The sequence below is a fragment of the Barbus barbus genome (genome assembly GCF_936440315.1).
Source record: "Barbus barbus genome assembly, chromosome: 9".
NCBI classification, from domain to species: domain Eukaryota; kingdom Metazoa; phylum Chordata; class Actinopteri; order Cypriniformes; family Cyprinidae; genus Barbus; species Barbus barbus.
The window spans coordinates 20,666,436-20,685,864 of record NC_136737.1 but is presented as its reverse complement, the minus strand read 5'-3'; the positions used below and the strand labels follow the sequence as shown (position 1 = coordinate 20,685,864).

The 19,429-nt window shown below is 35.8% G+C and overlaps 2 protein-coding genes across 11 annotated transcripts; both read left to right on the top strand.

Moving 5' to 3' along the window:
- The first annotated feature begins 603 nt into the window (after positions 1-603).
- LOC306875430 (ras association domain-containing protein 1-like) lies at positions 604-10,977 on the top strand. 8 transcript variants are annotated; one of them, XM_079425973.1, is made up of 9 exons: positions 653-1,038; positions 1,134-1,175; positions 1,771-1,805; positions 2,157-2,648; positions 4,856-4,980; positions 8,460-8,564; positions 9,683-9,980; positions 10,093-10,208; positions 10,335-10,977. In XM_079425973.1, exons 4-9 carry the CDS (start codon positions 2,375-2,377, stop codon positions 10,482-10,484), a joined length of 1,068 nt encoding a protein of 355 aa, XP_079282099.1. In that variant the 5' UTR covers positions 653-1,038; positions 1,134-1,175; positions 1,771-1,805; positions 2,157-2,374; the 3' UTR covers positions 10,485-10,977. The 8 variants fall into 8 exon arrangements, with proteins under 8 accessions (XP_079282097.1, XP_079282101.1, XP_079282096.1 ...); XM_079425974.1 differs by having other exon boundaries at positions 746-1,038; positions 1,771-1,824; XM_079425972.1 differs by having other exon boundaries at positions 746-1,038; positions 1,771-1,902.
- A 927-nt stretch (positions 10,978-11,904) lies between these two features.
- Positions 11,905-18,651, top strand: LOC306875429 (tumor suppressor candidate 2-like). Of its 3 annotated transcripts, XR_013784742.1 has the most exons (5): positions 11,928-12,078; positions 12,564-12,770; positions 15,053-15,173; positions 15,278-15,848; positions 15,916-16,135. XR_013784742.1 is itself a non-coding variant. In XM_079425968.1 (4 exons), the coding sequence occupies exons 2-4, from the start codon at positions 12,619-12,621 to the stop codon at positions 15,341-15,343; spliced, it is 339 nt and encodes a 112-aa protein (XP_079282094.1). In that variant the 5' UTR covers positions 11,905-12,078; positions 12,564-12,618; the 3' UTR covers positions 15,344-18,651. The 3 variants fall into 3 exon arrangements, 2 of the variants coding, with proteins under 2 accessions (XP_079282094.1, XP_079282095.1); XM_079425968.1 differs by having other exon boundaries at positions 11,905-12,078; positions 15,278-18,651; XM_079425969.1 differs by having other exon boundaries at positions 11,940-11,971; positions 15,278-16,138.
- The last annotated feature ends 778 nt before the right edge of the window (positions 18,652-19,429 follow it).

The following is a 19,429-nucleotide window of genomic DNA, read 5'->3' as shown; positions in this document are numbered from 1 at the left end:
AAAGATTTAATAACTGCATACTGGACATTGTTCTGAATCAAAATATTGCAAATTGGCCCCAAATATAGTTACAATCATATATCAGGGAGAACAGCAGAGTGAAATGTCATGAAATGACTGGAGAATCCAATGACCTTAACAAAATCAGACATTCACGACCAATTACTGGCATGAATTCCTGTGTCCTGTGACCCGCTGGCCTTCATCCAGACCGAACGGAGGACAGAAGCCTCCTTATCTCCTCCTGTGGGTCTCCAGACCTCCCTTCCTGATGATAGAAGACATCCGCTATCAGAGAAAGAGAGTTACATCAAGCCTATATGGATGTCTGCCAACTCCTAGTGTGCATCGAGTTAAGTGCACTAGATTTGCACTGAAAGTTTCACAAGGGAAAATGGGAACTGATTTACAATTTTTCAGTTTCTTAAGGTTATATCCAACACTTATGCACAATTCTGTAGCTGCACTATCATGTGATTTAAAATACATAGCATACAAGTTGCATGGAGCGCTTTTATGGGAAAGTGCTGCTTTATAAGAATCTTGCTTGTGTTCCTCAGAGGAAATAATGATGTGAGAGTGAATCATTTTTGGCTGCTCTGTCCCTTTAAGAACGAGTTTAATTTTAAATAAGGTCACTGTAAACAGACCCAGAGGCGGGGGTTCGCAGAATAAGACTAGAGGGTCCACCAAATGTTTCAGGAAGTGATGTCCACTCAAACTAGGACAGATCGCGCCGGATTAAGCGTTAATCTGAGTCTATGGCGCATGCGCAGAAGCGCTCGCGCCGGACAAGGTGCGCGTTCAGAGGAGAAACTAACGGCTGCGACGAGAAAACACATCTCGCTGCCGGTGGAGGATCATTTTCACTTCAGTCTTGTGCGTAATGGAAGACGTTTCCTCAGTTTTGAGCAATCAATGGCGTGATCTGCTCTCAAACGCGCGTCGCGCGCAGATTACTCTTAATTTGAGACGGATTTGAGGAAACCGACGCGTTCACTGTCCCTCTGACCATTAAGTGACTTACTTTGGTTTAAGGTAGGTTTGTCTTCTTAAACAGTTACTACAAGAGGTCCAAATACGAGTGAAAACTGACTTTAACTGACACATACTTTCTTAAATTTGTACTTTAGGTTTTTTTTTCTCTCAATGACGTCAAATTGCCAATCTAATCTGTAAGAGATTATTTCCTTATATTTGTTTATTTGTCTGTTTTCTTTTCTGTGTGTCATTTGTCTGCAATCAATATTACACATTTCCACATTAGTTTTTATCTGTATGTTGTATTCATTTATAATTTCTAGTATTTAAGCATTTATTCATTTATCCCATTGATTTATTTTCTATATTGTATTCTATTCTTTTGATTTGTTTATTTATGCATTTATTACTTATTAACTAGTTTATGCAGTAAATGCATTTGAAGTCACATTTTAACACCTAATCTGTATTCTGTTAATTCATTCATTTTAATTAAACTAATTGAATTAAAAACAAAATTTATTTATTAATTTAATTATTATTTTTAAGCATGTATTTATACATTTAGTGGTGCATTTATTTATTTGCTTATTCCTTTAGTTAATTATTTGCATTATTTCCCAATTGAATATGCTTTCAAATCTAATCTTTATCCAGTATTCTATTCTATTCTATTCTATCCTATTCTATTCTATTCTTCACTATATTTGTCTGTTTTATTACTTGTTTATTTGCTATGATTTTGTGACCCAGTTTTACGCCTCTTTCTGTTCATGATTGGTTGTTCAGGCCTGTTCTCTGGATTAGGACAGAAGCCAAAAGAGGTGCCCTACAACAAAAATGGTCCAAAACACCCTTGAGTGCAATATCCCTCCTCACGCATACTGATCAGCCTCCAGATAGATGTTGTCAAGTGGTTTTGTAAAGGACAGATTCGTTTGCACAAACCCACTGGAATGTTAAATACACATATATTCCCATTTGTAGACTTTCTGTCTGATGTTTAAAGAAGACAGATTAAACATTTAATTCTGTTCAACAAATATCAAGGGTCCTCACTTAAAGAAATGGAAAAAAAAAGAATATATATATATATATATATCCACATTTGCTATAATCATACAAAACCACAATATAGAGCATAATCTAATCTAATATCTGTTGTTTTTCCTCAGATTGAGCCAGATGCTGCTGAAAACTGACTTGAGAGAACATCTTTCAGAAAACTCATCAAAAAAAACATCATCTCTTTTATATTAAGACTGTAGGATTGACAGAGTGATCCATGTTTGTTCTGAGCCTGGATGTGCAAACACATCAGATGTGGTCTGAAGTTATGAATCATCTCCCATGACCTTCTGAGCCATGCTTTTCAGCCTCTTGTGTTCCCAATATGGCAAAATGTGAACTTATTGAACTGCAGGACTTGACTCCAGATGACCGCATCGAGTTAGCGCCCCGTGCGGGGCCCACTCTGGAAAGGTGGAGCAAAGAGAAGGTGGTGCGGATGGTGGGGGAGCGCGTGCGTCTGGAGGACCCCGACTGGCTGACGTGTAAACCAGGATGGGGACACGACTTCCAGCCCTGCAGCCAGACGCAGCTGAGCTGGTGCGACCTCTGCGGAGAGTTCATCTGGGGCCTGTACCGCCAGAGCCTCCGCTGCACACGTGAGTCATTAGGAGATAATCGAGACCATTTCCACTGCCATATCTGTCTTCTGCTGCTGTCAAGACAATCTGGCCCTCAGAGAGCGTAAGCCAATAGGAAAAGGACGTTTAGACAGGGAAAAAGACAGTTTAGAAAGCGTCTTAGAGATTGTGTGGGTGGGTGTGTGTTCTAAATACATGGTTAAGAAATTTAAGAGGAAAGCCAACATCAAATCAATCAATAATGTCATCAATTTATTAAGTAAGTCACAAAACATAGCAAATAAATAACACTCAAGCAAATAAATACTGCAAATGCATAAACACAAAAAATTAATTAAACTTTGTCAAATAATGCAAATAGAATAAGCAAATAAAAAATACTAATACATGTATTAATACATAAATGTAAATCTATAAATAAATTAGTGCTGTCAAATGATTAATCGCGATTAATCGCATTCAAAATAAAAGTTTTTGTTTACATAATATTTGTGTGTGTACTGTGTATATTTATTATGTTTATATAAATACACACACATGCATGTATATATTTAAGAAAAATTTTATGTTTATATATTAAATATTTATCTATAATATAAATGATATTAATATAAATATATACATGTAAATATTTTCAAAATGTATACTGTATGTATGTGCATTTATATATACATAATAAATATACACATCACACACATATATATTATATAAACAAAAACTTTTATTTTGAATGCGATTAATCATAATAAATAATTAATAAAATAAATAATTTAATACCTGAATTATGTGTTTAACTGAATTGTTTCATTATGAAAAAAATTATAAATGAATTAATGGCATGCAGATTAGTTGTTAAAATACGTGCAACTGACTTCAAATGTATTTCAAGTAAAAAACTGCACAAACAAACTAACAGAACAGATACAATATAGAAAATAATGAACAAATATAGTAAAGAGAAAATAAATAAATTTATAAATAACTGCATTAATTCATAAATGAATGCTTTAGCAACCACCTAAACACTTTGGCAACCAACCAGAACACCTTAGCAATTCTCTGGAATGGCGACATCCCAGAATATCTTTTGGTGTTGTATCAGTGAGACTTGCAAGTACTATGCAAGTAATGCTTGCGTACAGAACGACCACAGGCTCAGCACCCTCCTACTTCCACTCACTATTACGAACCTACATCCCCTCCAGAAGTCTGAGATCTGCTAGTGAGCGACGCCTTGTGGTACCATCACAGAGAGGCTCAAAATCACTCTCCAGAGCATTTTCGTTCACCATTCCTGGCTGGTGGAATAATCTTCCCACCCCTATCCGGAACGCAGGATCCCTGGCAACCTTCAAGCAACAACTGAAAACTCATCTCTTTCGGCAGTACTTGACCTCATCCTAAACTCAAAAAAAAAAAAAAAAAACCTTTCCCTCTATCTTTCTCTCTGCTTACTAGCTTGTACTTATTTGAACAATGACTGAGACTTGGTGTTAAGAGCACTTCCTCTGTCTGATTGCCTCTTCAAGATAAATCGCTTTTTGTATTCCCCAATTGTAAGTCGCTTTGGATAAAAGCGTCTGCCAAATTACTAAATGTAAATGTAAATGTACTACCTGCATTTTCTTCAGAAAAGGTAAAAATATAGTTTTTCTCTTTCTTTAAAATAAGTGATCAAATATTGAAACGATCATAAACAGCATTGTTTTTACACTTCGTAAGGCCTTGAGAAAAATGTGTCAGTCAAAACCAGACCACAGATCAAATAACCCAGAATATACATCAGCATGACCAGCAGGCGGCGCTGTACATTCATTCATGATGAACCAGACCATTCTGGACTGGAAACGCTTGACCTCTCTTACAAAGGTTCAGTTTGTGCCACCAAAAAAATTGACTTTTGATCTCTTAAACTGTAGCTCTGTGAATGGAGAACTGTATTTAAAGGGACAGTCACCCAAAAATTTAAATTCTGTTATCATTTACTAACCTTCACATTTCAAACCAGTATGAGTTTCTTTCTTCTGTTGAACACAAAAGAAGATACTTTGAAAAATGTTGGCAATCAACAGCTGACGGTAGCCATTGGCTTCCATAGTATTATTTTCCATACTATAGAAGTCAGTGGGTACCGTCAACAGTTTCTTTACCCATATTCTTCAAAACAGCTTAATTTCTATGTATTTGTGGTTTCGGTTTGTGAATGAACGTTTGTGTTTTTTTAGACTGTAATTACACTTGTCACTACCGCTGTCAACCCTTCATTCAACTGGACTGCAGCTTGAACTACGACGCCGTCAGCGAACAGCTAAACTACTGCGAGGACACGATCGAGACGGACACTAATGTGGTGAGCGAACTACTAACACTACTAGAGAGGAGAGTTTACCAGTAAATGCAAATCAGAGATGTGCGCAGGCGTTACATTTAAACGTAATTCAATTGTTCCACCCTGTCATCTGTCGCTAGACGTAGATCAGCGTTTCAATGCACCATATGCCATCGGTGCGGGTTTATTACCGTCCTACACACACTGTGACACGTGCAATTTACGACAGCGCCACGGAGGAGCAGCTGCTTACATTTTAGCATTTGAAATGTAAATACATCAACTAGCCCGATTTCTTAGATCGATCAATTTTTTTAAGTTTTCTGCAAAATGTGGATTTTATTAAGCGTGTCTGTATATTTAAAGTTGCATGGGATATTTGGTTTATAATTAGCTATTATTTACATAATAATGGAAGATGATAGTCACAGTGAAGGAGGGATCTGCCATTGATTTTCAGTGTAAGTGAGTGTGTGTTGAGTAATGGTGTGAGAGTGATACGGGGGAGGGTGGAGGACTGACAGCTGGGTGAATGAACTAATCAGCTCAAGTCAATGGTGCTTCACAATGGAGATCTTATCTAATTACAAATGTGCAAATCATCTTAAAATCTCGTTTGGTCATGCAACATTTGCGTGATGGTCTTTCTTATATTTTTTATCCTTTTAAATACACACAAGACTTTTCAAGTAGCACATTTTATGGAGATGGCATGGGATATATGGAGTATTTATATGTGTATATATCCTCCTGAAACCCAACAATTATGCCTGTAGTAGTAGTAGTAGTAATAATAATAATAATTATTATTATTATTATACACATTTGATATGCATAATAATGTAAAATACATTATAACTATTATTTACTGTTATAAATGTTCTATTTAAAATAAATGTTCTATATTTGTTTAACAAATATTACTGTAATTATTTTTTATAATTCATGTATAATTATATGTAGATGTAATAATATTTTTATTTGCCCGCTGTAGTGACATTGTTTGTTGCATGGTCTTTTTGTCGTACTAAATGTTTGCATGTGAATTGGTAATATTGTAGATAATAATACTTTTAATAATTGTTATTATTATCGATAATATACATTTTATATGCTTGATAGTGTATATGTATTTAAAGTACATTTATTCTATTATTAACTATTATACATGTACTATTTAAAATAAATGTTATATTTTTAGAAACATTACATGTTACTAGGCTATATGTAATTTTTTTAAATTATAGAATTTTATGTAGATTAGCAAATTGCCATTATTGGATACTACAACAATAATAATAATTATATATTCATACTATTATTTGCTATTATAAACATACTATTTAAAATGCATTATATATTTTTAATTTATAGAAAATATTACATATTACTGTATGTCATTTTTTATAATAATTATATCATTATTTGTAGGTGTAATTATATTTTTATTGGTTAGAAAATATTTAGAAACGAAATTTTATACATGTTTTAAACAGCAAACTATCTTCCATTGTTCAGCCGGGTTTCAGGGGGCGGGGCAGGCTGAAGTGGGGGAGGAGCCTGCGCGCTGTAAACTCACCCCGAGGGGCGGAGCTCAGCGGAAGGGTGGGGTTTCGAGTCACGCCTAACGGTTGCGTCCCGGTTGCACGAGGTCGGTCAGACAGCCACATCATCCTCCTCAGACCCAGCGGAAGCTCTCACGCAGTCCCGGTGTGATAATGACGGACTGCGAGCGGTTGGACATGACTTGGGGCAGCAGCGCGAGCAGCGGATACTGCAGCCAGAGCGACTCCGAGCACGAGCTCGAGCTGTTCTACACCGCGCGCACCTCGCTCAGAAAGACCAAAAGACGCAAGGAAAAAGTAAGACAGCGGTTAATACAATATTAACCAGCATTGCGTGTTATTTTGGTGTTTTTGGGCGGCTTCGCGACTTTATAGTCCAGTTTGAACGGGTGAAACTGAACTAACGGAAATCCAAAGCGTGCGCGCGTGCGTTTATTTTAAATAATGCTTACATCTACTCACGAGCTCGAGAACAAATTTAAGTAATGTATAAAATTAAAGTATAATCAGTAGTTTGAATCTAATTATATATTAATTTTACATATCTATTGTCTTTTTATATAATATTTTAAACTTATTTATTTGTGTGTGCGGGCGCTGGGGGGGGGGGTCCTCTTCTTTAGATGATGTCATGCTGAGTAGCTCTTAACATGATTAACAAATAAAAGCATCGCTGCAGTCTGTTCATGTATCCTTACAGCACATAATCAATATAAAGACTTCATTAAACCTTCATTACTATTCATGAAACCAGCTTTTTTATTCAGACATAAACCTGGACCAGATTTATTTTTATTTATGTGACTTCAATGAAACACTTTATGTATTATTTTAGTCTATTTTTTTTTTATCAAATTGTACATTATTTGTGGAGTTCGTCTTATGCATTTATAATTGATAAATATTGTAAATTATTTCTAAAATAGGCTGTAATAATTTTTAGAAAATGTATTTACTGTAGGCCTATATTACGTGTTTATTATACATTTATTCAAGCACATATTTATTAACTAATTAAATTAATATTTATTTCAATTTATATGGTACTTTTCACAGTACAGCTTTACAAAAAAAAAAAGATAACATAACCATATAAATGTAAAAAGGACCAAATAAATTGAATTTTAAAAATATTTATATTAATTTGTTAATTTAAGTAGCTATTACATATAATAAATTCTTAATATATAATCAATATAACTACTTTAAACAAAATAGCTGGCTCTCAAATGTAGGAATCATTTTCCCCCACAAATTTAGGAAGATTTTATACGTGTGAAGTTTTAGAGGTAATGTACTGACTGAAATCTGAAAATTTAGAGTCGACATGAATGTGAGTGTGTGTATGTTTCCACTTCCTGTCTGCTATTTCTGGATGAGGGAGGGTTGTTTTCTCTGTGAGTCGTGGGTAAAGGCATCCAGCTGGATCTGAAAGACTATTTCAAACCCACTTTATGCCTCAGAATGCGATTGTTCTGCTCTACAAACACAACTAGCAAGTGTTGTTCAATAGAGTTGCGTAAAAATCCAACTGTTTTTGTCAAATTTCTTCTAAATCAGATCCTTGTTGATCTGTGTCTCAGAAAAACCCATAGGACAAATGATCAAGTTTTCACAGCTTCTCTGTTTGTTATATATCAGGGGTGCCCAAACTCGGTCCTGGAGGGCTGGTGTCCTGCAGTGTTTAGCTCTAACCCCAATTAAACACACCTGAAGCAGCTAATCAAGCTCTTACTAGGCATACTAGAAACTTCCCAGCAGGTGTGTTGAGGCAAGTTGGAGCTAAACTCTCCAGGACACCGGCCCTCCAGGACCAAGTTTGGGCACCCCTGTTAGATATTTTGAGGAATATCAGCCAATCTGAGTGTCTTGAGATTTCTTTGCCGCCCTCTTGTGGTCATGTGACGCATCTCACACTGTCCTCTTGTCCCACAGGATGAGCCAGTGGACTGCAGGAAACAGGAGCTGTCCCTCAGTGAAATACAACAGAAAGTGAAAGAATACAACGCTCAGGTCAACAGTAACCTCTTCATGGTTCTGGTAAGGAATACTTTCAGTGTTAAATATGTAAATAAAGGTTACACTTTATTTTAAGGTGTCCTTGTTACAGTGTAATTATACATTTAAGTACTGATTAATATTAATTAACTACATGTACTTACTATATGGTTAGGGTTTGGATTAGGGTTCGGTTTAAGGCCCGTTCACACCAAGCACGATAACGATAAAGAGTCCACACCACAACTATAACGATAAAGGCACAGAGAAACAATACTTTTATTACTTCAATACTTTCAGAATATTTTTTTCCAGCTGATGAACGATAAAAACATTGACATCAAATCAGAATCCATCCTGCTGTAACGAGCTCGAGAATTTAAAGCGGCAGATGAGCATTCGCTTAGAATAAACAGACGATAACGTTCGCTGGTGAGGACGCTAATATCTTTATAGTTATCGCTCTTGGTGTGAATGGGGCTTTAGGTTTACTTCCATGTAATTATGCATAATTTATTGTTATTTTAATAGTAAGTACATGAAACATGTAATAAGGACAGCTTAAAATAAAGTGTTACCTAAATAAATATATCATACTGTTTTTTTACCGTTTGTTAATTAAAAATTGTGAAATGTTATCAAAATGATATTTATACCTATATTATTATTAATAATATAATAATCATATATAATTTTAATTATTTATGTAATAATGTGAATATATATATATATATATGCATTTTATTCTACCAAATACATTTTATTTAAATATAAAATAATTTTATAATATAGTAAGATAGAGTACTATTTCTTATATATATAAATATATACTATTTATATACCATATTAAATATGTACTATTTCTTATATATATATATATATATATATATAGTTTATGAATTCATAAAAACACTTATTTCTCACTTTTTGCAGTATAATAAAACAAAATGATACATAATGTTATTATATATCTATATAAGTGATGCCTGAATTTTAATTATATTAATAATACATTATATTATTGTATGTATATGTATATATGTATGTATATGTTTATTTGTGTTGTTTGTATTGTAATCATTATAATAATAATACATAAATGTAATAATATATAAATTAATATAATACTAAATGTAAATGTTTGTGGTCCTCCCCATCAGAACCGTGATGGATCTTACACTGGCTTCATAAAGGTCCAGTTCAAGCTGGCCCGGCCCGTGTCTCTCCCTCCTCCGCGGAGCATGTCCTCCTCCTCGGGACGGGATGGCGATTGTCGGGAAGACAAAGCACTGAAACGCCGCACCTCATTCTACCTACCCAGAGACACGGTCAAACACCTGCACATCAGCTCCAGCACGCGGGCCAGAGAGGTCATCGAAGCACTGCTGAGGAAGTTCACCATGGTGGACAATCCGGCCAAGTACTCACTGTTCGAACGCAGCGAGCGACAGAATCAAGGTGAGGAGAGCACTGATAGTTATTCTGACATCTTCTCTACATTGATTCTTACACGAAACAATAAACACACTGTAAACAAATAATAAAATTCATGTCATCTTTCTCTTTTTAGTGTACTTAAGGAAGTTAGCAGATGACGAACGTCCACTTTTCCTGCACCTGTGTGCTGGACCCAACGAGAAAGTCCTCAGTTTAGTCCTTAAAGAGAATGAAACGGGGGAAGTTAATGTGAGTAAACAACCTTCTGACAGGAAGTCCTCTGAAAAAAATACCTATTTAAATATGCAAAATAGCTTTTAAAGGCATATATGCGCATTTGAGGTATGAACATGATGTTATTGTTTCTTCTGGCAGTGGGATGCGTTCAGTTTTCCTGAGCTCCAGAACTTCCTGCGCATCCTGCAACGGGAGGAGGAGGATCACGTGCGGCAGATCGTGTGGCGCTACGCTCTGGCCAGAGACAAGATGAAAGAGGCTCTGAAGAACTTCAGCACGCCGGGCTGAAACAAGCTGCTTCTTATACCTCAGAAACTAAAGAAATCGTGAAGAAAAGGATGCTCGTACACAGCTTGTTACTGTTTGAATCCAAAGAGTGTGTGGAAGAACCCTTTGTCCTGCAGTGGACGTGAGAAGGGTCAGAAGTGAAAGGGAAATGCAGTGAGAGAGGAGTAGCGTGTGTTTAAGCGTGACTGGTGAGCGTGAGAGGAGTGTGACGTTAAACTGGAAGAAATGCTGCGGTCGTAGCTGTAGATCCAGATGTGGAGTGACATCATTCCAGTGTGAGCCACAGATTAGTAGTCTGTGGTGAGTGAAATACATCAATGCAGATTATAGGGTATTTTCAGCAACATTTATACTTGTAATAGGAAAAAAAGGATTATTTTAATGTATTAAAATAACACCATTTAGTGATACAATACTTGTCAGATATTGAAGCACCCATGTATATATTGGATATTCACTGTAAATTAAATAAAATAAAATATTTTTCCCCTTTAAGATGACTGTTTTTGTTGTGTGCAGGAGCCATTAAGTTAAAAACATAAATGTAATTAAAGTTGCAACGTGGGCTCACCACCACCCTGTGGCTTTAGGAAAACAGCGAACCGTGGGCAATATATTTAAAGTGGTAATTATGGAAGGAATATGTCAAAGTCATTTATATGTGCCAAATCGCCGGCTTCCAGGTGGTGGCGCTATGACTATAATTGAATATTAGCCTTTAGATGAATAGATGTCACAAAACTAGCATGTGTCTACCGAATTTCATACATGTATGTGAAACATTCCTTGAAATTTTATAGATGGCGTTATTGAGCCATTGTGCCACACCCACTTCTGAAACCCATACCAGATGTACATTTTCACCACTTTTGGGGTGTGTGCAAAGTTTAATGAGTTTTCAAGCATGTTTAGGCCCTCAAAAATGCAATTCATTTTGTAGAAGAAGAAGAAGAACCTGAGCAATTCCAATATTAATTACATTTAATAATAATGAAACTTTATTATTCACTTCTGTTACATGAGTGTAAAGGGAAATCATTTAGTTTTCAAAACAATTTATATTTAAAAAAGTTCAGCTTGTAATTAAGAAAGCAATAATTTTGATTAAAAATTATTTAATTGTTTGATAACTGATGTGAGTTTTGACTTATTTTGACTTTTAAAAAGTCAAATAGATAATCTATGTGCACAGTATATGATAAATTTCTGTGTTCGATACATAGTTTTGTGATTCCATTGCTTATCATATTTGACTAACTAGTCTCAAAATCTTTCATTTTGATTATGTAATGGATTTTTAAAAAATAAAAATTAAGCGACAATGAAATTAAATATAAATTTCAATAATAAATAAAGTTTGACTAGGACAAATAAAATAAGGGCTTTTATTCTATATAAACCTGAACTTTTACGCTATCCGTTCTTTGATGTAATTTCCGGTTTGAGCGGCTGAGCGTGTCTTGATTCACTCTGATCTGCAGCGAAAGGTTCGTTTGTGAGTGACTTTACACACTCAATAAATCTGTTCAAACCGGCGTTAATTCGCATTATTTCCGCTCTCCTGCTTCATTTAACCTCAGGAGACTAAATTCAAGTAAGTGTCATCGTTACATATGTGAATCATTGTATGTTATAAACTCACACATTGTAGGACATTATGATGCTAGCCGTGTTAGCATGAAAGCTACATCAATTTAGACTATTCGAAAATTAAATAATTGATTAGTAACAATGCTTATGTGCGATTTTGTTTTATTAATTAAATATAAGCAATTTAAATGTTTTTGCCGAGTTATTTGGCTGTCAAACACAATCTGTCATGTTTTACAATACTATGCTAATGCTGAGGTGAAAATTTCTGTTACATAAATATGATGTAAAATGTCACATTGTTAAAAATTAAAAAAAAAAAAATCGAATGAATTTCCTTTACTAAAGGGTTTGAGTGGGCTCACAGGTTTCCCATGTCATAAAAAGTTGTCGTATTTCATCATGACAGACATTATCACATTCGTGACATCAAATATGTCAATATTTAACAGTATGAGTTCAATAACAGTTTATTGGTTCTTCCTCCAGAGCTGTGCGGCCGGCCCGAGTGTGACCCGAGCAGGAGGAGAATGTTCTGCAGCCCATGATGGGCGGCAGCGGGTCTAAAGGTAAAGGCTACTGGCCGTTCTCAGGTCCAGGTGGCGGAGATGAGACTGCTAAAGACGGCCAAGACCAGAGCCTGGCCCGGGTGCGGAGCATCCGAAACGCCACGCCTTTCGTGTTTACCAGGAGGAGGTAAATATAACCACAGCTCCTGGCATGTGACTTTGTTTCAGACAGCATAACTGGACAGCTGTGCCAGATACACTGGCAACAAGAAACACATCATCTGAAAAACACACAATCTTGAGTTTGAAAGTAACGTTTTTGAACTGTTCACAGTCATTGAGGTAATTGAACCTTTAGTGTTAAAGGGATAGTTCACCCAAAAATGAAAATTCTGTCATTTACGCACCCTCAAGTAGTTCCAAATCTGTATGAATGTTTTTGTTCTAGCGAACACAAAATGAAATCAAAATATCTTCGAAGAAAGTTTGTAACCAGGCTGTTTTGGGGGCACCATTGACTTCCATAGCAGGGAAAAAATATACTATGGAAGTCAATGGTGCCCCAGAACTGCTCTGTTTCCCACATTCTTCAGAATATCTTTCTTTCTGTTCAGCAGAACAAAGACATTCATACAGGTTTGGAACTACTTGAGGGTGCGTAAATGATGACAGAATTTTCATTTTGTCATGATCTATCCCTTTAAGTAAAGGATAAAGTACACTAACTAGGATACATTATTGCAAAATTAACCTTGACTGAGTGATCAGGTTTTATTTTGCAATAATGACTGGCTGATTATACATTAAACCTCTTATTTCATGACTACTTACTAAATAAAATATAAAATTCTATGTATAGTACAAAATGTTACATAAAATTTGTAGTATCTGCAAAATGTTGATTATTTTACCAAGATAAGAGGGTTCATACAAAATGCGTATTATTTTTTTTAGTACTGACCTGAATAAGATATTTAACAATGGTTTATGTTTATGTATATGTACAGTCCACAAGAGAAAATAAGTTGAAATTATTAAAAAATAACCCTTTAAAAAAAAAAATTCTTTGTGATTGTTGTTCATGAGTGTCTTGTTTGTCCTGAACAGTTAAACTGCCTGCTGTTCTTTCAGCATCCTTCAGGTCCCACAAATTATTTGGTTTTCCAGCATCTTCTGCATATTTGAACCCTTTCCAACAATGACTGTATGATTTTGAGATCAATATTTTCACACCGAGGACAAGTGAGGGACTCATACGCAACTATTACAAAAAGTTATAATGCTCACTTTTATTTATTTATATAATTATTTACTTATTTATTAAATTGTAAATTGTAATAGAAATCAATGCATTGACCAGTGCTGACGCGAGCCATGGGGGAGTACACTACCCTTAAAAATTTAAAGGATATTAGGATATTACCACAACATTTACTCTTAGGACATAGCAAAATATTTTTTTATGAATATGACTTAACCTGATGGAGGACATGCTTAGTCATTCAGGCAGTCTTTCTCTCTTTCTCTCTCTCGCTCTCTCTCTCTTGCATGCGCGCAATCATCCTTGTCGTCGGCATCCTCAATAAATAAAAAATTTCCTCATACTAGGGTTTCGGCGGTGAATCCAGTGAAGAGAGATCCCCCACAGCTAACTGCAAATTGGCATTCAGATATGCCTCTTATTTTGTTAGCAACGCCCCAACTTCCAATGATCCAATCAATTCTCGAAGGATGAAATCAAGTCCTGCTCTCTCATTTCACATGCCATTTCATTCGGATAGACAACACAGTAGAGAAAAAAAGACAATCGCTACTTCCGTTTCATGCTGACTTTAAAGCCTTTCAGACTAAAGGTCATTGCACACTGAGTCCGAAAATTTCGCATGAATTTTTCAGTTTTTTTCATATTCCCCATCCTTTTCTATCAAAATGCATGCTACGGATGCGAAAACGCAGAAAATCGAACCTGATCCGAATTTTTTTGACGGACGAAAGTTTCGGAGGCAGTGTGCAAACATGTTTGGCGCATCATGAGGTTGTATTTATTTTTTAACGTGCGAAAATTTCAGACAAAAATTTCTGACTCTGTATGCAGTGACCTTTAGAGCAATAACGATAACTATAAAGTTTTAATATTCTACTTCTCTGAGAAACCATAATTATAACAACAATGACACAGAGGAACAAAATTGTTGAAATCACTTTCAGAATGAGTTTTTTTCCCCCAGCTTATGAACGACAAAAACATTGACATCCAATCAGAAGTCAATCCTGCTTTTAAGAACTCAACAATTTAAAGTGTCAGATGACAAAACCGTAGTACGCGATTATAATAAAGAGAACGTTATTGTGCGTTGGTGTGAACGCTAATGTAGCTACCATTCTTGGAGTGAACAGGCCTTTAGACTTGTAAAATGTATTATACTTTGCATATGTAATTTTTTTATTTTTTTACTTCATGTTTTTAAGCTCTTTGTACTTCGATGAGGATGGTGACCTGGCCCACGAGTTTTACGAAGAAACAGTAGTAACGAAAAATGGCCGCAAGAAAGCCAAACTAAAACGAATCCACAAGAATCTCATACCTCAGGTAAATCAGCATGTGAGAGTTTCGAGAACGTTTGTTTGAATTACATTGGATTAGAATGACAAGCCGCAATATCTATAACGGTTTTATTGCGAATTTTTCCATAGGGAATCATCATGTTGGATCACCCTTGTATCCACGTCGATTTTCCGGTCGTCGTCTGTGAAGTTTGATGCCATTGGTGACCTCCTTAGAAGAATCTGTCCCCCTTCATTTTCCTCTCACCCGCTGGATCCCAGACACGCTTGCTTTGTAGCACCCCCTTGTGTTTGGGAGGGCTTGACGCATATGTGAGGAATCCCGGCAAACGAGCCGCGAGATGCTCCGGCTGTGTGACTGAGAAGAGGCTGCAGCCTGACAATGATGTCCTGAATCTTTGTTTTCTCGTTATCCTCCACATGAAGACTATTATGGGCTGTACGCCCAAGACACTAAGTGTGGTTTGTATATGAGATTGAATGTGACCATAGAAATTAGCGAATATTTAGCTATGTTTGACTTTTATAAGGAGCACATCATGAAGGACTCTCGAGGACCTTCTAGCATGTTTCGTTTAGAATTTCGAAGAAGCCCTCGGAATGATCAGGTAGCATTTGAATGCTGTAATTGATGGGCATTGTGTAACAAGCAGAGCTTCACAGATCGTAAGGACGTGATGTTCGTAGAGTTAGTACAAAAGTGAGTAAAACTACAGCCTGGGTTTTGCATGTAGTTGCTTATAGAACTGATTCTGCTTTCTTTTCAGCCTGTAGGAGAGAATCAATGGCTGTTTACTATGCTGTGATTTGTTTGTACGCTGATTGGATGATGGAATTGCTGCTGCTCCTTGATTGGACAGTTGAGGCACTGACTGACACAGTGCTGCCAGTCACTGTGAGAAGCCCCTCTCACTGTTGTGGCAGTCATTATTTATTACAGTTGAAATGATCAGATGGCATTAAAGAAAGTACCACGTATAAATGCACAACAAACTGTGTTTGTCTTAATATAATTCAATAGTAAAACAGAATGTTAAGTGGAAATGTAGGTGAACCAGGTGGATTTGAGTGGAAAATGGCTATTACATTCTTTTTTTGATTTGTTGATCATTTCTATATTCATTGTCTAAAAATGTTTATGAATTATTCCTAAAATGTGATGGATAGGAATTGACATCATTTGGACCCTTTTGCAGCATTATTTAAAAGTAGGTTAACTTATTAATTCCATTTTTCTTATTTCTATTTACACAAATTGTATTATTGACTGGAGTTTTGTGGATTATTGTGATGTTTCAATCAGCTGTTTGGGTTCTCATTCTGACGGCACCCATTCACTGCCGAGGGTGAACTATTTACGTAAATGGGGTCCAAGGTGAGTTCATGCTGTTATAAAGTCTAGAAACCAACATTTGTTTTTTTCCTCAATGATCAGTATAATTAAGTTCATCTACAACAGCCAATAGAACAAGTGCAAATACTTAAAGGAACACTCCACTTTTTTTGGAAATGTATAACTCCCCTAGAATTAAGCAGTTGAGTTTTACCATTTTTGAATCCATTCAGCCGATCTCCGACCGACGGAAAATGAAAAGTTGAAAATATAGTTCCTAGCCATATCAGCCTAGAAATCGCAACTTTTAATTTTCCGTCGGTCTTCGTGCACGATGTAACTACAGAAGAGTCAAGTTTTAAATAGGAAAATTATCGAAACTCTTTTAATGGCCAAATGCTAATGGTCTAATCCGATTCAATGATCTATGCTAAGCTAAGCTAAAAGTGCTACCGCCAGAACCGAAGATCGGCTGAATGGATTCAAAAACAGTAAAACTCAACTGTTTAACTCTAGGGGAATTGTAAAATGAGCCTATGTCCAAAAAAAGTGGAGTGTTCCTTTAAGGTATTTTGTCTTTCCCTCCTGCGGTCTGTTTTTCCCAACTGTCCTCTACTCAAACTATATTGTTCTTTCCACAGGACTGAACTCAACCTTTGCCTGGTTTCCTTAATAATGTTCCATCCACAAACAAAAGAGCTTGCTATCTTCTGCTGTGAGAAACTTATCATTACCAAGACTGTTTTCCAGCAATGCAAATCTCTGAACTGAACAAAGGCACTGGCAGAAACTCAGGAAAATCTTTTGGACCTGAGGGAAGACAAATTTATAGGATTATTGCTAAATCAAGCCTCATTATTGCTTGAAGAGATTTGAACACCCGCTAACACTAAAGTCGCATACAAACTTCAAACCAAAGACGATAATAACTTAAGTATTAATAATCATGTATGATAGTGAGGAAAGATACAACTAGTACGATAACAACAGAGGAACAACATTGTTGTAATCACTTTGAAAACAACTTCTTTTCGTGCTGAATCAGAATCCATCGGCAGATGACAAAACGACAGCGCACGCTTATAGCAAGCAAACAACATTATCTTGCCTTGATAAAATAGACTTTATCTAGCTCCTCCCCTTTCTAGAGCTGCGGTCGTTGTCTTCATCGTCTGTTATGATTAGTTTCCTCTATAATAAGTAAATCTACTTCACTGGCTTACTCTTCAACAGCAATGCTATAGAGCTACTGCAAAAACAGTTCAAAGACAAAATTATAACGATGGCTGCGCACTTTCTCTTAAGTCTACTACTAGTTTGGTGTAAAGAGGCCTTAAGTATTAAACTTAGTGGTGTAAGTGTTTTTATTTTAGCAAGCATTTTTCTTGAGCAAATTTTTCTTCTGAAAATGTAAAGATCTTAATAATTTTTTTTAATGACATTGATGTTGTAATGATTATAACTGCTGAACGAATCTACATTCCATGTCCATGATTCCGTCTTTAAGGAACCATGTCTCAGACCCACCCATAGTCCTAACTGGTGACGTTTATTCCCTATTGGTTTTCTGAAGATTAGCTGTGATTTCCTTGGAGACACCAAAAATGATCTTTGATGGCTTTTAGCTGCTGTGCCTGGAGCCTCATAATCTCTATCATATGAGTTACTCGAACTACTTCAGTGCATTTGAAACAATTCCATATCCCGATTCTGCAAATCAAAACTCCCACATATGAGTTGACTCAGAATTACATGGATGCTTTCATCCATCTCAGCTGCGCAGCTGCATTTAGCATTAGAAGAGCGTATCTACAAGTGGCTTACAGATTAAATTTGCACTCAATTTCATACCAGCGTTATAGTGCACAACACTTGTATGTTATACAATATGTTTGAAATTGAAACAGGATTTCAGTTTTTGCCCTTTTCTGTGCAGATTTCGGAGAGAATTGGATTGAAACATGGTCAAATGTGTTAAATGAAGCAGAGTACTACACTTTTACTGGTATGTGAAAACATCATGTACAGTATAGCCTACACTGTGGAGTATGCCAGCCGGTTCTGACGAGAAAATGCAAGTATTTTATTAATTGCATACAAATTTGTACAATGTGATTCATATGAAAATATACTATTTATAATAAAAAGCAAGCATGAAGATGCACCCATTAACTCACTCCTCAATGGGGCGTAAGCAAGTCATACGAATTTGCCAAAATTCACTATATGCTAGTATTTCATTCGGATTACTAGACATCTCTTGCTGAATTACACATGTAACATAGCAATGCCACGTTACAACAGTGTAGTACACTAATATTTTAAGTCTCCATCTTTGCAGACTGCTTGTGTTTTAGGATATAAAAATGGTCTACTGTATCCCACAATGCAATGTGCTTGTTTTGTCCTCGGAAAGGTTATTAACTTTGACTCATTGTTTAATTGGAGTACTATAAATAAAGACATTTTTACACCAAATTGGATTTAACATTTAAATTAATTTAAAAATATATTTATTTCTAAAATTAAACTTTGGACCATGTTCACAACAGCATACTCTCCATTATATAGTATGTGCTGTTGCATACTACTATTTGAAACTTATATCAATGCATATTGCATTCTATTTAGAAAAATATTAAGCAGTATACTTTATATATTATGCTAATAATATATTCTTTTAAAAATTAGATGTTTGAAATTGTTACCATTCCATATCACACACCAGTGTTACTTTAGAATCACTAAGATGCTATTATAGGTTTTATTAATAGTTTGAGTTAATTTTTTCCATTGCCATGTTTAATTTTTTTTTTAAATGTCTATATACAATAACCAATGTCCTAATGCGTTTGGGGTTTTTGGCTCAAGGTCTGCATTTAAAGTAACGCCTGGGGCTTGTTCCATAAAACAAGTTTACCAAATAAGCCAGGCTTATTTCAGTTAGT

What these genes read in the sequence shown, in the direction of transcription:
- LOC306875430 (XM_079425971.1), top strand. Translation starts at nt 2,375, where the DNA reads ATGGCAAAATGTGAACTTATTGAACTGCAGGACTTGACTCCAGATGAC. An exon ending in TCGAGACGGACACTAATGTG is followed by an intron (nt 4,981 to 8,459) that starts GTGAGCGAACTA and finishes CTTGTCCCACAG; the next exon opens with GATGAGCCAGTGGACTGCAG. An exon ending in CAGCGAGCGACAGAATCAAG is followed by an intron (nt 9,981 to 10,092) that starts GTGAGGAGAGCA and finishes TTCTCTTTTTAG; the next exon opens with TGTACTTAAGGAAGTTAGCA.
- LOC306875429 (XM_079425968.1), top strand. Translation starts at nt 12,619, where the DNA reads ATGATGGGCGGCAGCGGGTCTAAAGGTAAAGGCTACTGGCCGTTCTCA. An exon ending in TTCGTGTTTACCAGGAGGAG is followed by an intron (nt 12,771 to 15,052) that starts GTAAATATAACC and finishes CATGTTTTTAAG; the next exon opens with CTCTTTGTACTTCGATGAGG. An exon ending in ACAAGAATCTCATACCTCAG is followed by an intron (nt 15,174 to 15,277) that starts GTAAATCAGCAT and finishes ATTTTTCCATAG; the next exon opens with GGAATCATCATGTTGGATCA.